An 18,812-nucleotide genomic window follows, 5' to 3' on the forward strand; every position below is an offset into this window, starting at 1 on the left:
CCGCGGGCGCCTGCCGGGAGTAACCAGCCGATGTGTGCAAAGCACTCGGAGAGATAAAAGGAACAGGTTTAAAGATGAAAAAGCTTTCTCATTAATTATTGTCATTATCATCATCATACTGCTGATGTTCTTCCTGCTATTACCATCCTAAGCCCTACTCTGAAAACCGGGGAGCCGAGTCCCTTGATGCATCGAGCAGCGTTTCCATTAACTCGCCCGTGACCTCCCCAGCTGTGGACGGGCTCGCGCCAGTGCCGGTGCGTCCAGCTGCTGCACCCGTACCCACCACGTTCATGCAGCCTGAAACACCTACTGGCCCCAAAAAGAGCTTCCCTGGAGTCCCTTTTGCATAGCGAGATGAGGGAGACCAAGCACGCACGGAGCACAAGGAGGTTGTCCTGGGAGCAGGGACTCCCAGGCTTTGCCGGGATAGTGCTCCGTGCAACCGGGCCCTGCTCCCAGCTCTGGTCAGCGTAATATGGCAAAGACGTGCGTTTTCTTTCTATTTTAGCACAGGACAGAAAGGCACACAAGTTGACTGTGTTGCCATCTGCACACCTTAAATATTTATTCGGAGACTCAGCCCTGCGCCTCTGAGGTCAACGGGAATTTTGCTTCAGCTCCAAGGGGAGCAGTGGCCGGCAGCCAGATCCTGCCCACAGGAAGGACTCGAACGTCAGAGGGACCCACCGAGGAGGAGGAACCAGCTCTGCACCGCATCCACCAGCTGGGTCCCACCGCGCCACCACAGCTCGCTCCACCTCGGCCTCCTGCGTTACGGCCGCAGGAGACGACGCTAAGGACACGCTCTGCTTCTTCACCGGCACCCGGGGCCAAAACACGGCCCGACCGCCCACGTGACGGCGGACGACAGCGACTGCGGGCAAGTCCAGCTCAGACCCGGAGGGAGATTTCCCCTGCGCCGTTTGTGGGAGGAAAAAAAAAAGTGGCTGGAACAAGGGGATGCGCATGCTTTGGGGGAAGAAAAGCCGCTTTGTGCCGCGCACAGTGCGGGCTTTGTCCGCTGACGGCTTGCCCTGGCGCGAGGGCTGCCCTGCGGGTCTGCCAGGGTCAGCGCCAGCTCGCGCCGTCCGTCACGCAAGAGCTGTCCCGTTTGTGCGACTTGCTTCTCTTTTCCAACATTTCAAAATTACGCTCAGCTCCGCCCTCTCTATTTTCTCTTTGCTTTTCACTATGTTACACTGAAGAAGAGGAGAAACAACACAGCTTTACCAAGAACAATGCCAAATCGTTAGCACTCCTGTTGGATCCAAGGCGCGTACTCCAAAAGTCTCAGTCTCATCAAAATTGGCAAAGGAAAATTGATTTGGTAAACCCAGCACATGATGACCTAGATTGGGCTCCTGCTTAATCAGAAATCCTGAAATTTGGAGGAAGAGAGAGCAGTGACCTGGGTTTGGTTTTGGTTTTTTTTGTTGTTGTTGTTGTATTTTTTTTTCCTGAAGCATCTCTACCTAAGCATAATTAGCGAAAGGCTAGAGATTGGGACCCTCCTCCATCACGCCGATGGAAACGCGGTGACTTCACCGACGGCCGCAGGTTTGCGGATTTACGAGGGTGCCGGGGGCAGCAGGCTGCGTCAGGAGAGCCAGAAAACCACCGTGAACCCGGCAGCCGCCGCGCTGGCGGCTCTTGGGAGGACTGACGACCTCGTAGCACACGCGGTCTCTTCCTTGGTCTTCTTCCGCGGCCGCGGCAAAATTAAAAGCCATTAAAAATATTCCAGACTACGCACGGATTCCCGCTGGGAGGCGCGTGCCAGCCCCGGGGGAGCCCGACGACCCGCCGCCGGCGCGGCCCGGACGGCAGCGCGGGGCTCCGCGTCCTCCCGCGATCAAAGTCAGCATAAGCTACAGCTTTCGGTCGGGATGCAGGGGAGAGGCTGGGGGAGGAAGCTGCTCCTCATCCTCCCAGGAACAGCCCAACCTGCTCTCTAGAGCAGTTTGCCAGGCTGAACTCCTGATCCTCCCCGAGCATCTTGGATTCTCGACAGAAACGGGATTGTTTCTGGGTCTACTTTGATGCGATGTTTTCAAAATGAAGCCATTTGCAGCATGAGAATTAGGATTGTGTAACGATTTATACTGGAGATAACAGCTTTGCAGGAGTCGCTAACTCAAAGCGTTTGCACTGAATGAAACTGGCAACTGAAAATCTCAGCCCTGGGAATTTTTTTTAATATGTAAGTATTTACCAAAAAAGGTTTTGATTTCAAATTCCAGAAACACAAAGTAGTTGAGCAGATTTGCCGGTTTGATTTGGGCTTGTGACAGTACAAAATGGCCTTGGGGTAAGCACTCCCATTTGGCAGGCTGATTACGCAGTCTCGTCACATTTACTCTTCCGTGGTTGATGGGAAATAATCCAAAATGCAAACCCAGGAAATATTTAATTTCTTCCCTCCACGAGCTGCCTATCTCCCTGCCCAGGACCTGGACGTGCAGAAACGCTCCGCGCAGCCGGTAAGGTTCACAGCCGCCTATAAAGACGCGTCCGGCCCTCGCCGGCGGTCTGCAGCGCGGACGTCCGTGCCGGGGCAGCGCTGGAGAACCCGAGCCTCGTGCAACCGAGCAGAGAGGACGGAAGAGGAGCGAAGGCGAGGTGAGACCCGCCCGGCCGCGGCCAGCGAGCGGGACGGAGACGGCCGAGGAGCCCCGACGGCCGGGGGGAGGTCTGGCGCCGAGCAGGGGGCGAGCCGCGTCCTCCGAGCCCCGGTCCTGGGGGGACGAGGCAGCGCCGTGCGTGCCCGCGCGTGCACACGCATCCCAGCGCGCCCGCGATCGTCCGGGGCTCGCGAGGGCGAATCAACCCCCACGGTCCACGCGGACATCCTTGCGGCATCGAACTCGTAACTGTGAGCAAGAGCCGGCGGCTTAAGGCACGTCAGAAGCGGGTATTTATGAAAAAGTCGTGGAAAAAGAACGAAGAGGGGCTCAATACACGGGGCTGGGCACGGCGGAATAACAAGCACCTCCCGGAGCGGGGGAACGGGGCAGACGGCCAAAGTCTCCAGGGGAGGACAGGAGAAAACCGCCCCGCGGGGTCGGGGCTCCCCGCCGCGCTCCGAGAGCCCGGGCGTCTCTCCGGCCACTGCAAGCGCCGCTGCTGGCAGGGCTGCAGCTCGGCGGGGGCTGAGCACCGCGAGCCCACGGGGAAAATCCCGCGCTCCCCTGGGAAGGAGCCGAACGGGGGCGGCCCGCGGCCCCTCGGCGCGGAGCGGAGCGGAAGGAACGGGGCCTCGGCGAACCGGCGGCACGCCGCGGCCAGCTGCGCTCGCAGCGGGCAACGGCCAATTAAGTATTTAAGCGTTTCGTTAAACATTTAAATTGCAGGTGACCCCACGGCACCAGTGACGCGCGTCGGCGCAAGGGAACAGCGGACGTCAGCGGCTGTAAAGCCCGCGGGTACGACGGTTCCCTCTCAACGCCGAGCCGCGGTTTTGTGCCAGCGGCCGGACGCTCCGAGCCCGCAGCGGGCGAAGGGAAACGCACGTTTAAAACAGCTCCCAGTTGTTCCCGGGCTGGAAAGCAAACCCTGGACGACTCCGTTACTCGCAGGAGATTCCCGGCTCCCTGCTGAGCCGCGCTGCGGAGCCCGGAGCTCCGCTCGCCGCTGCTCTGATGGTGCAAGCTTTTCCCGAGGCAGGTTTCTTGCCGGCTGCCCTACAAAATTGTATTTATCACGGCAGCAAATACCACCTGGCCCTGCCCAAACCTGCACCTGCAGGCGCGTTTTGGTAAACGCCTCCGCCGCGCCGGCACGGGGAAGCGCGCCGCGCCGGGCAGCCAAGCGCCGCGAGACCGGCGCTCGCGCTTGCCGCTTGTTCTCTACCCTGCTGGTTTGCAAGGCGACGGGAAAAATAAGATAGGGGCTCTCAATACAATTTCAGCTTTTAATTCCGCTCCCTGCTTATCAGCAGGGATGCAGACACCCGAACAGGAGGCAGCTCCCACCCTGACGGCACGGTGCGTCGCCGGCACTTAAGAAAACTGATCGATCTCCTCCGCGGGCGAGCGCGGCGCAGACAAAACGCCTGCGCGGCAAAAGCGGCTGCCCCGAGCCGGCGACCGACGCCGGACCAGGCAGCAGCTCCGCCAGCAACCCGGGTACCAGCTGGACCAGAGCCGGCACCAGAGAAATGCAGCTCCCAGGGATAACGCTCCCGTGCAGGACGCTTCCAGCGTGGGTAAGACCAAATCGGTTCCATAACGTTTGAAAAGAGCAACAACTACCGCAAGGAGAAATCCCGGTCTTTCAATAAGAATCACATCTCAAGCTAATGTTCATGCTTATTCTATCGAGCTTGGCCCTACGGCTTTATTTCTCCAGCTAAAGGAACAGAACTAACTACTGCACAAATATCACTTTGAAAATAACACAGAGGTGTGTGAAATTTCAGTATATTTAAGCCACGTGGCATTTCTGATTCTTCCTACAGGAATTCCTCATTATCTCCGGGGTGTGCAGAAGAAGCTAAAGCCTTTCCTCACCATTATATGGAGAAAAACTGCATTACGGCCTGCAAATACTCCTAGGCCAGTCTATTTAAATGGAATTTTTAATGTTTACTTCTTTTCCCCCCACCTTTCTGTGTAGTGAGTGCACCGAGTCATTTCTGTTTGATTAACGCCTAATTCATTTTAGGCGGTCTATGTACTCTGTAGACCCATTAACTGAAAAAGAATATCTGTGTGGGTGAAGTACCGATCTATCTTGCATTTGTCTTTGCAAATTGACTCATTTTTAATTGGGACACACAACACGTTTAATTGAAATTTTATCTCTCCCGCACATACCCAAGTCCATCCCCGAAGGGCCGGCAGGTACATCGCCACCACGGATCTGTATCCTTCTCCCGTTGTGAACGGAGCATCAAAAGAGTTTCTCTACAATGAACTAGAGAAATAATTTCAAGGACTTAAACAGTTTAGAGGTTTTTCAACTGGTGTTCACGTATTCCAAAGGAAGCAGAAATATTTATTTCTCAATCTTTGGACTAAATGCAAGTAGCTGTAAAAGAAGAGCCACGCACCGTACTGGAAATAGTAACTCGTGGCCGAGAGGAGCTGCAAAGCGAAGGCGCGTGTCTCCCGTATCCTACGCTGTGACGGTTGCCATGAGATCGGAGAAACTAGCCCAGCTCCACAGTGCAGGAGAAGCAGAGAGATGCAGGAAAGAAACCTCTGGTGAATTCTGAATCCAATTAAAATTATTTCAGGCTTAATGATTCGAGGTGCTGTTGGCAACAGAGAACGGCAAAAGCTCATAGCGGTGCAGAATTCCTATTTTTATGCTCTCCCTCAAAAGCAAAAAAGAAAGGAAACATGCCCGACAGGCACGAGCCTCCAGGACCTCGGGTGCGTTTTCAGAGGCGCCAGCGGGAACAAGCCACCAAGCGCCGGGGGCCTTCGCGGGCGCTGCGGGACGCCAGGCCAGGCCCGCGCGCTTCGGCTCGGCCTCTCCAGCGCGAGCTGCTGCGAACGGCGGGACGCGACGCCGCCTCCTCCGGCGCGAGCGGCGCGAGCGTCCGGAGCCGGCCCCCGGTGCTTTCACTTACGATCAGAGAGTTTCTCTGCTAAAGGAAACCCATGTTTTGTGAAACCTGCAGGGAGAATAATGAACGCACACCTGGAAAACACCCGCAGGGGCTGGAGGGATCGGTGAGAGCTGCACTAATGTGAACACCGTGAATAAACGCTGTAATTACATTTTCCATGTTTGATGTTTTAGATGCGCCACAAGAACCACAGTGGTCTCAAAACAGTTACAATTCATATGTACGCGACCACAGACTTATATATAGACAGAGGAATACAGGAAAGAAGTTTTCTAACCCTTGAATTCAGAGGTAGGAAGGGCCACGCACCTAAAGCGCCCTGCATTAAGTCACACCACCCCTGCGTGGGCACGCATCCACTTCTTAACGCACCCGCTACGCTCAGAGGAGCTCTCCAACACCCTGATCATCCCTGCGGTGACAACGTCCCGCTTCGCGTCACCGGCCCGAACTGCGGGCACCCGCTCGGGAGGGACCGGCTCCAGCTGGAGACGCTGCCCAGGCCCGCGAGGGACCTGCGGACGCAGCTGGGATGCGAACAGCAGCGCTGTGGGGGGGAACTACAATACGAGAGAACTCCCGGGAGTTGCAGTTCTTCAAAATGAGATGCCATTTCAGAAAACAGAAGTAAAAGATGCAACCAGGTGCTGCCACGCGTGGTCCTACAACCACCAGACCCACTGCTGCGTGGTTGTTCCCCTGCAAGATCCAGAGGAACCCTCTCAGCTGCTTGGATGCATTTCCCACCCACAGAAACGCTACAGAAGAATTTGGGCTTAAATAGCTGGGAAAGGGGGCCGAAGGCTTTTTCACTGCTGCTAACGGAGGCGGAGAGGCAGCCGTCCTGCACGCAGCCACCGCGGACACAGGGACTCTCAGTCATGAAAACATCTGGTGGAACGCTTCCAGCAACACAAGCCGAGTGACACTGGAGTGACGAGAGAAGAATTAAAGTCACAAGGACGTATGAATCTCTAATTCATTAATAGGGAAACAACCGAGTTAATAAAGCATTGAGACGGACCTGACGCCCCGTCTCTGTTTCCCGAGACGAACAGTGCGTTTTCACAGCACAAGCGCATAAATAGCGGCGTGCCTCTGTGCGAATAAATACAAACGCGCTGGCAGCAGACCGAGAGCCGGTAGGTGCTGCCTTCAAGCGCTCCGCGCCGCTGAGCCCTGTTAATTTAAGGTGTGTTTAACTGCTTCCTTCACCCTCTGGCCGCGACGACTCCCTCGCTCCGAGCGCGAGGAGCCTCGCTAAGGAATTCCCACGCAGAGGCGGCGCGCTGCAGCCAGGGCCAAGACGTTAAAAAGGTTAAAAAAAAAAAAAAAAAAAAAAAAAAAAAAAAAAAAGGAGTTAAAAACATTGCTCGCAAGACTTAACCGGGACTGTTCTCATAGGAATAAAGACCCGGGCAGGGAGACAAAGCCGCGGCGAGGATCCCCGCCGGGCGCTGCCGCCCCGCGCGCGGGCACCGGCACCGCGCGTCCCACCACCGCGCCCGCTCCGGCGGTCCTCCCGGCCGCCACCACCCGCTGCTGCCTTCCTGAGCGTTTTTTTCTACATGCACAGAGAGCAGCTACCCCAAGAAACCAGAGACTACATCAAAACTGCTCTGCTGCAGCGCAAAAACACAGGCAGAAATGTAGCAGGAAATTACCTGCCAAGAGGCTCAACAAGAGGCGCTTTCATAAAACCCTCGATCCCCAAGACGGTACTTAAAATTGGAAAACACTTTTTGGAAGGCTTAGTCAATTATATTTATGCACGGGATGCTGAAGCTGTTTTATTTCGCCGAACCCCGTCAAAGCGAAGCGGTCCGTCTCCGCGCAGCGCCGACCCCGCGCTGCCAGCGCGGCGGGCGGGCGGCAGCACCGTGCCTCGCGCGGCTCCGCTCAGCCTCCCGGCGGCACCGCGGCCGCTCGAGACAGACCCTGTAAACACCGACCCATCCGCAGCTGTTGGCTTTTCATGGAGAAGCTGGAAAGATGGAGGAAAAAAAATAAATAAATAAAACAAGCGGGCAATCTTGTGACTTCAGCAAAGGCCAACTTAGCATGCATGACTCACGCGGCGCTGGTTACGTATTTCACATTACTGACCTTTAAAAAACCCTCAAGGACTTTTTGAATTGTGTCAGTCACTTGCCTGATTGGACAAAGCGATCGTGTTTCACTTAGCTACACAGAGCCTTTTTCTGGTCCGAGATTTCATTTTCCTAACTGCAAGACTCGATGTTTGCGCAGCACGAACTAAACCGCGCTGCAAAAGGAACCTCTCCTCCGGGCTCAGCGCCTAGCCGCATTGGATTTCCATCGGTTTGCTAAAGATTTGCATTTCCCTGCTTCCGGGCAGCAGCTGGCGTCGCTTCCAGACGGCCCGGAGGTGAGGCAGGAGCCCCGGCCGCGGGAGCGCTCCCGGGACGCCTCTCACCGAGGAGTACACCGGACCTAGCGGGCGTCCAGCTCCGACGGACTGGACGGGGTCCGGCTTGCGCCCTGTCTTCTTCCGAGCGGGACGCGGGCATTTGCAGCGGAGATGCTCGCCCCGGGCTTGGTGCGGCCCCCGCTCCCGCCCAAGGGCGCCCCGGGCCCCCGGGCGCAAGCGGCCCACAAGCAGCAGCTCCCCCAAAACGCAGCGCGCCGCAAACGGCCTCCCAGAGCCGGTCGCTCCGGTCCCGACTCTGCAGAGGGAGAGGGGAAAACAGACGGGGCAGCAAGCACCATTCTGTCATCTCGAGCTGCGGAAAATTCAAGGCTGCTGCACGGTCAGCGTCGACCGCACATCAGAAACGCGGGCGACGGGGTCAGACGCGAGCTCTGTCCCCCGTTTTGGGGACGCGCGTCCCGAGCATCGAAGCTGAGCCTTGTCCTGGCACCCGGCTGCACCTCACGCCCGATACCGCGGCGCGCTTCCGAACCGCTCGCTGCGTCCCAGATCCGCCGCTCGCTGCCCGTCCTCAGAGGTCCTGGAGTCTGGAGGACAGAGCAGCTCCGGACCGTCCGGGATCGGCCTTAGGGCCTCCGCCGGGATGCACAAATCGGGACCGCCTTCAGCAGCGCGCCCAGGTGTTACGGCGGGGGGAAGGAGCAGCGCGCAGGCGCCGGACGCGGGCCTGTTCCCGGCTACGGCCGCACTTGGAGGAAACGCCGGCTCTCCAGAACCGCGGTCGGGACACTGCGAGCGTTTCCCCTGCACGAAACCCCGGGGCGGCCTCGGAGAGCTGCAGCCTGCGAGGTTTCGTCCACCCAGAGCTGCAGCTCCGTAACCCCGGCAGCAACTGCCAGACCCCGGCGCCGGGAGATCGGCACCTCCGGCTCCAGAAGGGAAGGCGGAGGGAAGACGCTGGAGTATGCTTGAAGCCATCGGACGTACAAGGGTGTGCTCCGGGCTGTGCTTTAGAAAAAAATACTTTACCAAGAGAGAAAAAGATCCAGAACATTTTTAAAAGAAAGAAAGAAACGCACCACTGTGCCACGGCAGAGAGGAAGCAGGTGCCGAGATCTCCAGCTCCGTTTCTTTATTTTACTTTATTTTCCTAAGCACACCTAAGGGCACACACACGGGAGGGACGCGGCAGCGGCCTCGGCGATGCGCTTCGCTGTCGACGCGCCAGGACAAGACGCACCAGCACGGGCTGGCCCAGGCGGCTGCCGCAGATCTTAAATAATCCTGCTATTTGCAGACAAGCTATTACAGTCCCCAGGAACAACCCGGGCCAAACTTTGGCTGCCGCTGAAGCCAAGCTCGCGCCTTAGGAACGAGCACAGTCAGGCACCCGCCAAGCGCAAAACGCGCGAATCCTGCTCCGGGCGCCGGGTCCACGCGCCCGTCCTGGGGCGGCTTCGCCCCAGCCAGCGTTTCGCCGGCGTCGACGTGCCCCGAAGGAAACCCCAGCGCCCGCCTCCCAGGCGGGAGCAACCCCGCTTTCACGGGCAGCGAGACCCCTGCGAGGGGCCGGCAGCCCGGCGCTGCAGCAAGGCGCGAGCAGCGCTGCGGGAAAAAGGGGGAAACCACGGACACCGCTGACCCCGGGCAGCCCTCGGATACGCAAGTGCAAATCCTGAGCTTCCCTTTCTCTGTAAAATTTAATAGGTTAAGAGAATCCTTCAAATATTCATTTCGTTTAGCATTGTTGCAGCACAAAAAGAAAAAAAAACATAAAAGCATAAAAAAGGATGGAAAAAAAGTTGAGGATTGCTTGCATTCCCTAAAGAACCCTACGACTTGACCATTTTAGTACCGCAGACATGAGAAAAAATCATAAAAAACCCAAATAGCAACTGACAGGTGGTTGTAATCCAAAACAGGCTCCACAGGACCTGCAGAAAACTGTACACTGAAGAACACGGGCAGTATCTGGCACACTTTCCTGTCTGATCCCGCGCCTCCAGCGAGCTTCGCCGAGACCTCGACGTGCATTGCCGTAGCAAAGCTCTCACGGCACCGCGACAACTATCGCTCAGAGCTGCACATTTAGTAATTCCAAAAGCAAGCGCAAAGGGGCTTGCTTACTTATTTGTTTGTTTAGTTTTACCCACTTCACGGGCTATTTAACGCAAGCTGGATCGTCCCCCGCTTGCTTTAGGGCTGCTGCTCCCCAGCTGCGTTAGCGCGGGCGGCCTTGCCTTGGACGCGCGCCAGCGTTCGCCCCGTGCCCGGCCTTGGCCGAGGCCCGCGCGCGTCCCTCGGACGCGTCCTGCGAGGGACGGGACGTCCTGCATCGGAGATGCGTCCTCCAGGGTGACCGTAACCCCTCGTGCTGCGAGTCTGCCTCTTCTGGCTGCAGGTCGCTGCGTTTTGGAGACCAGAACGGCGTCCTGTCGGCACAGCTCCCGCACAGGCGCCGCAAACTTTGGACGCCTGGGAGGAGCTGGAGCCGAACTGCTCCTCCGGAGAGCGTTCCAGACTCCCAACCACGCCAGGACGACGAAGTTTCAAGTGAGAATCCGTTCAAGGAGAGGCTTATCTGCTCTACCTGTTAATCTAATTGCACTGATGAAAGAAACGCTATTTCCAGGCAATGCGTTTGCCGAAATGGTGCTTTCAACCCAGATGACCCTTTCCAGCAGCTGCGAGGCCGCAGTTCGTGGAAGCGTACGTCTAACGTCAGCCCTTTGCTAAATCAGACGAACAACTTGTAGATCAGAGCTCTTAACTGACTCCCGAGGAACGTCTTCGCCTAAGCAGGAGCGCTCCTTGGGGAAGAGCTACCGCGCTTCCCGGGAAGCGAGCGCCCAGCCACGCGGAGGAGGCCGTAACTGAACCTCTTCCAGGTGAAGCGGGAGGAACAGAGAGAAGGGCCGAGATCCCAAGGATCGGGGCTCCTCCTCCTCCGCCCTGGGCACGGCCAACCTCCAGGGCCCCGCGGGGGGCGAGGATGAGCGCAGCCTTCCTCCCGCGCTTCCGAGAGCGGCGCGTCCGAGGAGCTCCCGCAGCCCGGAGCGGTGCCGTATCCCAGCCGGAGCCAGTGGGTCGGGACCCCCCAGCCATCGCCTCCACCGGCTGCACCGCGGCGGCAGCTCTTGCCCACGCGTCCCGGGGGCGCAGCCGCATCCGGGCTCCCGATTTAACCAAGGGAAGCGATGGACCGACGGGGGCAGCCGGCCTCGGAGCCGGGTCCCGGCGAAGCGCCCTGGACATCGCTCCCCGCGAGGCTCACCGAGCCCCTCGGCACGAAACGCCACGGGCTAATTGAAAGGCTCTATAGGAACCGGAACGGCACCTGCTCGGTGGCACGGGGGGGTGACGAAGGAGAGATCCCAACCTTATTTTTTTCCTCCAAGCCCCATCGGTCGCATCTTTGTTTAATTCGATGGGACTTTCCCACGCGGCCGATATCACAGCGGCGACGGCGGAAAGCACCCGGCAAGGGAAGGCACCAAACACCATCGGCGCTGGTTAAGGTGCAGCACGGTGGGATGAATTGTATATTAATGCTTTGTTTATGTCTATAGCTCCCGCCGCCCCCGGAGCGGCATTTCGTCCGCGAGCCCCCGGGCAGGACGCTGGCAGCCGGCCCCGTCCCCCGCCGGGCACCTCTCCAGGCCAGCCCAGAAACGAGAACGCTGCAAAACTGCAACTGCCCAAGCGACGAACGCGGCACCTGGCTCTGCCTCCCCGCCTCCCCAGCCCCGGTCCTTCCCTCCTCCTCCTCCTCTGCTCCTTCCGACGCCCTCGCGTTTCCTCCTCTCGGCTCCCGGCAGCCCCGGCACCTCCTGGGCTCCAGATCCCAAAGACGTTCCGTCCTCGTTGCACGTTTCCTTAGGAAATCCAGTGTTACTTGCCAGCCAAAAACGTTAGTCAGCACGACATATAGTGCAGCGTTAATGAGAATTAAATTGATTCACAAAAAGTACCTGCTCAGCATGTTGTCGTCTGCTTTTCAAAGATAACTGTATTGGATTCTGGCCTTTTTTTCAGTCCTTATTGTGAGTTACCTATATAGATAACATATAGTGAGAATCACTATAAACCACCCACTCTATACATCCTCAAGTCTCTCTCCAGCTCCAGAATGGCTTAATCAATTTTTGTAATTTTTTTTATTAAAGAAAATTTCATATAGGCAGCTAGACAGATATTACCTTTGGGATCACAGCTTATGTGCCAAGCTAAAAGCCAATATGATTTGCAACAGCCACATTATAAACCCTCTGAAACAGAGAAAAACCTCATAGACACGACACAAATACCGTTATAATTAAAGTCTTCAGTAACGGACGTCACGCAGCCAAAATATCTTATTTCCAGCTGCAGCATTGATCAAATTTGGACATCTAAGGTTAACTAGTTAGGGTCTCTGGGGCCTCACAAAAACGCAGTGCCACCAAGCTTGCTCCAAAATCAAACTTTGCCAAAGATGACCGTCAGGCAGGTTTATCGGTGGGACCCCCGCGCCGGCACAAGCCCGGCTGGTCTCCGGCGGCGGGGGCGGCTGCGGCCCCCGTCCCGGGGCTGGCGCGCTCCGCCGGCAGCGGGGGCCGAGCAGCCGACCCCGGAGCTCCCCGCAGCCCCGGCCCCCCAGCCCCGGCCCTCCTCCGCTCGCTCTGGGGGATTTTAAGAAGCCACAAACAACCGCATCGGTTTTAACTCGCGCGCAGTACAAGGGGAAGGACGCACAAGAGGCAACTAAGGAAAAAACAAATTGGGGTGTTTTTTAAGTTTCCGAGAGGCCGTTACGATCAACAGCCCGCCAGCGCCGACAGGCCAGCTCTCATCAACATGAAGTTGCTTTCATATCACTGCGGTAATTTCCTCTGGAAATTTTTCAAAGAAAAGAATTTGACCCAAAACCTCCTTGGTTGCAAACCATAATGGGGTTTTTGACCACAGCCAAGCGGCTGACGGCAGAAGCATCGTGCCGCTCTCTATCTCCGTAACGACACCCGCTCCCGACCCCAGCATTAATGAGGCGCTGTCCGTTCCTGGCAAAATTGATTGCAAATAAAACACCGCACTTCTTCCCGAACAGCAAACCCCCGCTTGTTCCCCAGCCTCCTTGGTGATGCCCTGCCGTTTACAACGGGTGACGGCGGTGCCACTCCGCCGCCGCGCCGGAGCCGCGAGCGTGGCGATTCCGGAGGGTTTTCTGCTGTAATTTAATTCCCTCCCCCGAGAGGGCAGCCAGCCCGAGGAAACCCCGGGGCGAGCGACCGGGAGGCCCCGACACGCTCGCGGCACCCACCGGCACGCGCCCCCGAAGTCGCCGCTCACGCAGGTGGCGGCTCCCGCGCTCCCATCGCCGTTCCCACGCTCCAGAACTAACTCCGAGGGGGCGGCTGGGCATCACCTAGTTCTTGCACAGCAGAAGCAGAGAACAGCCACGCTCGTGCCGCTCCGCGTCCGTCGCCCCGCAGCAGCGGCACCAAATACACGGGCGTCTCCAACACCTCGCATGGGAAAAGTGCTAAGCAAAGCGGTTCTCCGGGGACGCGGGCTCCCGAAGAGGGGGTGGCAGGCAGATAACATTGAAAAGTAAGAACGGAAAGTTAATAGAAAATAAGCATTTCAGCTGCTGAAGAAAGAGCAGCGCTAGAAATATTTTCAACAGGTATCCATAACAACTTGCGTTTCTGCCTCCCATTAAAACTGGAGCAAGCACGTCACTCATTTTTCAGAGGACCTTTAGGGGATGTTTTCACCTGCTGCCTTTTGTATCCTTTGCATTCAGAATGACATACACGGAAATGAAATAAAAAGGAGATGAAACGCAAGAAACCCTCAGTTTTGGCTATTTGTCTTCAAACTTACTGAACGTTTCACGCAGTTTTCCTCTTTTCCTGAGTGCGCAGACCATACACATTTAAACATCTGAGAAGGGAACAAGGCTGCTGCACAGACAGCGTGCAGGTTACTGTAGAGATTTAGCTAAGCAAGAGCAGTAAGTTCCTGTTACAAATGCGTGTTCAATGCTATAAATAAAAACATTATTTTTAATAGAGTCAATAGAAAACCTCCAACACAAGTCTGCCAGCCCTGGTTTTCTCAGCGCTTGGAGGGCTGAAATCCTGGACGCTTTTCCAGCAGGTCTCCCAGGGAAGACAGAGAAACTTTTCAGCCTGGCGCCTCATGGTTCCCGGGCTCTCGGCAGCAGGAAGAAAACCCCGAAGGCGGAGGACATCACCTCCGCTTAGCGCTTCAGAGGAGCAGTCCCGCTGCGCGAGCAGCGGTCTGCTAACCCATTTCCCGGCAAAAGCAATTGGAAACTATCAGGAGATAAAAAGATAATGAACGAATAACCTTCACAGTAGCTAGCGCTGCAAAAAGGGGGGAAAAAAATAGAAGCAGTTTCTCTATTGTGTTGACTGCTTGTTATTAATGATCCTGTCAGGCCTCCTAACGAACTTTCTGCTTCATGCGGAAAACATGATTTTTGTCCAAGAGCACAGACAAGCGCTCTTTATCATTCCTTCTAACCTTACGTAAGAAACTGTTACATTTTGAATCCATTAAATCTTACTTTTGCATTTATTTTTCCACATCTCCAAGTTCTTGTAACACTACTGATTTTTGAAACAAAATGCCACTGTCTTCTCAGGAAAATACCTGAAGCATCAAACAATGGCAAATGATTAATTATTTTAAGTCTTTTATACTGCCACTGACACTGCAGCGAAGAATTTAAAACATCTCCTCAGACAAGTAGCTCAGTCCAATAAAAAATGCAAGGCAAAAGCCTTTGCCATTCTTTTCAATGCAAGCTTTATTCTAATGGTTATAAAGCTGCATTTCTGGTAAATTATTTCATGTTTACGTTTGGAGCCATGGAGCACAAAGTGAATGTAAATTAAATTCAGCGCTACGCTGGAGCCTTGCTGCGGAGGCGAGCAGACGGGCACCGGGCTCGGAGGCGCTCTGCGGCGGCCAGCGCCGCCCTCCCCGCGGGGGCCGAGCGCCGGGGTCCTGCCAAGGAGCAGAGCCCGGGCGAGCGCGGCCGCGTGCTGACGCCTTACCATCCTGCACTGGGAACCCGTGGCAAACTACGGGCTTCACTGCTTCTGGGGGGTGCCCGCGGGGCAGGAAACGTTATTAAGACCTAAGCCGAGCAAGCGCAGCGCCTTCGTGTGCAGGATCGGAGCCGTCCTCCCCGGCACCGCGGAGGCAGCACCCTCCTTCTCCTGCCCCCAGGGACGTCCAGCTACTACAACATATATAAATATACAAAAATTACGGCGGCCCAGACCGAGGTGTCACCAGACTCACGGGGAATTCTGCCTCCGGGTTCGACGGCCTGGTGTCAAGAACACGGTCACTGAGCCGTCCTCGACGGGAAAGCGCTTTCCAGGCTGCTTGCCTACCTGGACTGGATGTTTGGGAACGAAAATTAGGACAAAACAGACAAAGGATTCGTCTGAGCTCAGACGACGAACTGTTCATTTAACATTGGAATACTACCAAAGCAAACCTTGGATAACCAAATAAAAAAGGCTTTATTTAGAAACAGAGTATTCAAAGTCATTATCAGACAGCGCACAAACCCTATTCGCATGCCTTTTATCGAGCACAGCCAGAGGTTAATTTTGCTGACAGGTTTAACCAGTGCTATTGTTTGAAGCGTAAATAAGACCTCTTAAAATCTGATCCGTTTCTGAGTGGGTTTTTTCCCCAGCAATGTAGAAGCCAGATAACATGTCAGACCTGGCACAGCTCAGGAAAGAGTACAAAGCACACATGCCCCTTGTTGATGAAATGACACAAACACACAGGTTTAGCACCAAAATGTATGCCACAAACTTCCACCGAGCAGCTTCATGCCACAGATGTGCGCTGCGATTAACAGTGCCGCATATGAAAACAATGACTTGTGTTTTGGATAGTTTCTCCATATTTAAGTAAAAATAGAAATATGCAAATTAGAAACAACAGGCTTGAAAACTGCCTAGATGAAGAAACACTATGGATCTGAGCAAGACATGTGAAATATCTGCACTCGTAAGGAATGACCTTCAAAACTCATTCACTGCTCCTAGCCTGCATGTTGATAGTGATTTTCTCACTTGTGAAATATTATACATTCTTACTATGTACACTTCAATTTTGCATGGACTATAAATACTTTGCTTATAAGGCAGCATGAAAGCAAAAGAAAACAAATGTTTAACTGTGGTAACCTTGACTGAGAGGGAAATACGAGAAAATTCTTTATACCTTAAGTCACGTGTAGTGAATATCAGGATGCATGATTTACTATGCTAAACATAAAATAAGTCACTGAAATATGTGATAAAGTAGTATTTTTCTCTTAAAAAATGACATGCAAAATAAAGACACCTTATTAAACTGTAGTAAGGACAGAATATCCAGATTTTTCTGAACTGCATTGCCTACACTTTCTCTCCTAAACTACATTTTTTCCATTTGATTTGTATTAAAAGCAACCTCTGAGAGACAGATTAGTTTTGCTTATGCAAAATAAACTAGGTTGCCATTATAGTTGTTTACTGGGTCACGCTTTACAATCCAGGAAGGGGAGGTGAAGGGGGAAGAGCAGCATTAGCATTCTTCAGCTGTTATTCGTACAAAACACCATATTTATCTATTTTAGACTGTTTAAGCAAAAGTGATGGTGCCTCCCATAGCCTGCAGCATCCCTCTGTAACCATTCTTTAACATTATCATTTAAAGCATGTTTCTGCCTGCAGTTCAGAGGATGCTCCCTCCTCCGCGGAGCTACCGGACAGCGAGAACCAGGAGAGCCAACGCACCGGGCTGCAAGGTGGGAGCTGCGGCTATTTACACGTTGAGTCACCTTTACTCAGAACTCTGCCCTGCATTTTCCCCTGCCGACAGACTGGATCGGAGCCAGCTGATACCAGCGGGAAAGAGTCGCGGCCGCGCAGGTTTGCAGCGCTCACCGCAAACCCCCGAAAGAGACTGTTGTAATGGTCCAGAGAGTCAGCGCAGGCTGCGCGCGGGATGCTCCCCGCCGCCTCGGCCCTCCCGGCGCAGGCTCCTACTACCTGGCGAGTTGCAGCGAAGGCGGCCAGGGCAGCGGGACTTGCAAGATCTTATACATATATATATATATATATATATATGTACACACATACATATATATATGTAAGAATAATAATAAAAAATGACTCTGCCCCGTCTCTGCGAGCTGCGCGCCGGCCCCGCGGAGACCTCGGCAGCGGCCAGTGGCCGGCGCGGCGGGACGCGCAGCCCGTGCCCGGCGCGGGGAAGGGCTCGGCACCGCCTCGCAGCCGAGCCCCCGGCCCCCGGGGGCACGGTGCCCCCCAACACTGCGGCGCCGGGAGGCACCTGGCGCCTGGAGGCGGCCGCAGCGGGTCCGCGGCGCTCCGCGGGCGCGGACGCGGCTCCCCCGGCTCGGCCCGGCCCGACCCGCTGCGGAGTCCCCGGCGCCCTGCGCTGCCCGCGGGCGGCAACTTCGGGGAGCCGAGGAGGGGAAGGGGCCGCGCCGGGCGCCCCCAGCGCTCCGCTCCGCCGGCAGCCGCGGAGCCCCGAGCCCCGGCGGAGCCCCCAGCGGAGCCCCCGGCCCCCGCGGAGCCCCCGCGGAGCCCCCCGCCCCCGCGGAGCGTCTCCTGCGAGCGATGCTCCGGCCCCGGCGCCGCCTTTGTTCGCCGCGGCGGAGCGCGGAGCCGCCCGGGGCCGCCGCTGCCGCCCGCGGAGCCGCCCCGCGCTGCCCGGCGGCGGTGGGGGCGGCGCGGGGGTGCCCGCGGCAGCGGCCCCCGCCGCCCCGCACAGCCCCGGCGCCGCTCCGCTCCGCGCCGTCCCGCCCCCCCGCAACTTCCCCGCCGCCGCCGCCGCCGCCGCCGCTCGGGACAGCGGTGCCGCCGCGCAGCCCCGCGCAGCCCCGACCTGGATGGTGCAGGTGTACTCGCTGTCGTCCAGCAGCCGCACGGTGCAGTTGTACTCGCGGTCCAGGTTCCTGCTGCTGCCACTCATCCACCTGCTCAGCATCTTCCCGGGGCGGGCGGCGCGGCGCGGGCGCGGAGCGGCGGGCAGAGCCGGCGGAGCCTCCGCTCACATCGCCGCCGCCGGCGCGGGCGGTGCGGTGCGGTGCGGTGCGGTGCGGCGCGGCGGCGTGCGCGGCCCCCGCCCGCTCGGCGCGGCTCGGCGCGGCTCGGCTCGGCGCGGCTCGGCCCTGCCCCCGCCGCCGCCGCCGCGCCGAGCCCCGCTGCGGCCGCGCGGAGCGGAGCGGCAGTGCCGAGCCCGGGCGGCGGCGGCGGCGGCGGGGGTGGGCGGGCAGGCCCGGGGGGGGGCGTGGGCAGGCCCGGGGGGGCCCGGCGCCGGCGGCGGGGGCCAATCTGGGCTCCGCCGCCGCCGTGACAGACGCCGCCGCAAACCAATGCGGCAGGAGCGGCGCGGCCCCGGCCGCCTCCGTGGGGCCGCCCCGCCGCGGGGGGGGCGCGCAGCGGCGGCGGGGGCTGCGCGGGGCAGCGCGGCCCGCCCTGGCTCCTGTGCGCTCGTTGCAAGCGGTCTGCAGCGGGCTGGGGCGCGTCGCCGCGGAGCGGAGCGGAGCGGAGGCGCCTGGCCCGTCCCGCGAAGGGCGGGATGCGGCCCGCGGGCGGCGGCGGGCGCTCCGCAGCAGGCCTGCGGGTCGCGGCTAGCGCGCAGCCCGCCGCCGCCTCGCCGCACGCAGGGCTGCGTGCACAGGTCGCCGCTGCAATAGCCGGGTCCGCTACCACGACTCGCCGAGCAGAGCGGTGCACAAACCCCAGCGCTGAGGGGCACCCCGGGGCACGGCCTTCCCCGTTAGTGCTT

The 18,812-nt window shown here is 57.4% G+C and overlaps 1 protein-coding gene across 3 annotated transcripts in view; it reads right to left on the minus strand.

Annotated features, from left to right (window-relative positions):
* Nucleotides 1–18,008, minus strand: part of FRMD5 (FERM domain containing 5) — a 102,907-nt gene extending 84,899 nt beyond the window's left edge. For all 3 annotated transcript variants that reach the window (XM_062583421.1, XM_062583419.1, XM_062583420.1), the window contains exon 1: nt 17,907–18,008. In XM_062583421.1, the coding sequence (XP_062439405.1) occupies nt 17,907–18,008 (102 nt within the window). The remainder of the gene's footprint in view (nt 1–17,906) is intronic.
* Between the last annotated feature and the right edge of the window lie 804 nt (nt 18,009–18,812).

Source organism: Rhea pennata, chromosome 10, assembly GCF_028389875.1.
Source record: "Rhea pennata isolate bPtePen1 chromosome 10, bPtePen1.pri, whole genome shotgun sequence".
In the NCBI taxonomy this organism is placed as follows: Eukaryota; Metazoa; Chordata; class Aves; order Rheiformes; family Rheidae; genus Rhea; species Rhea pennata.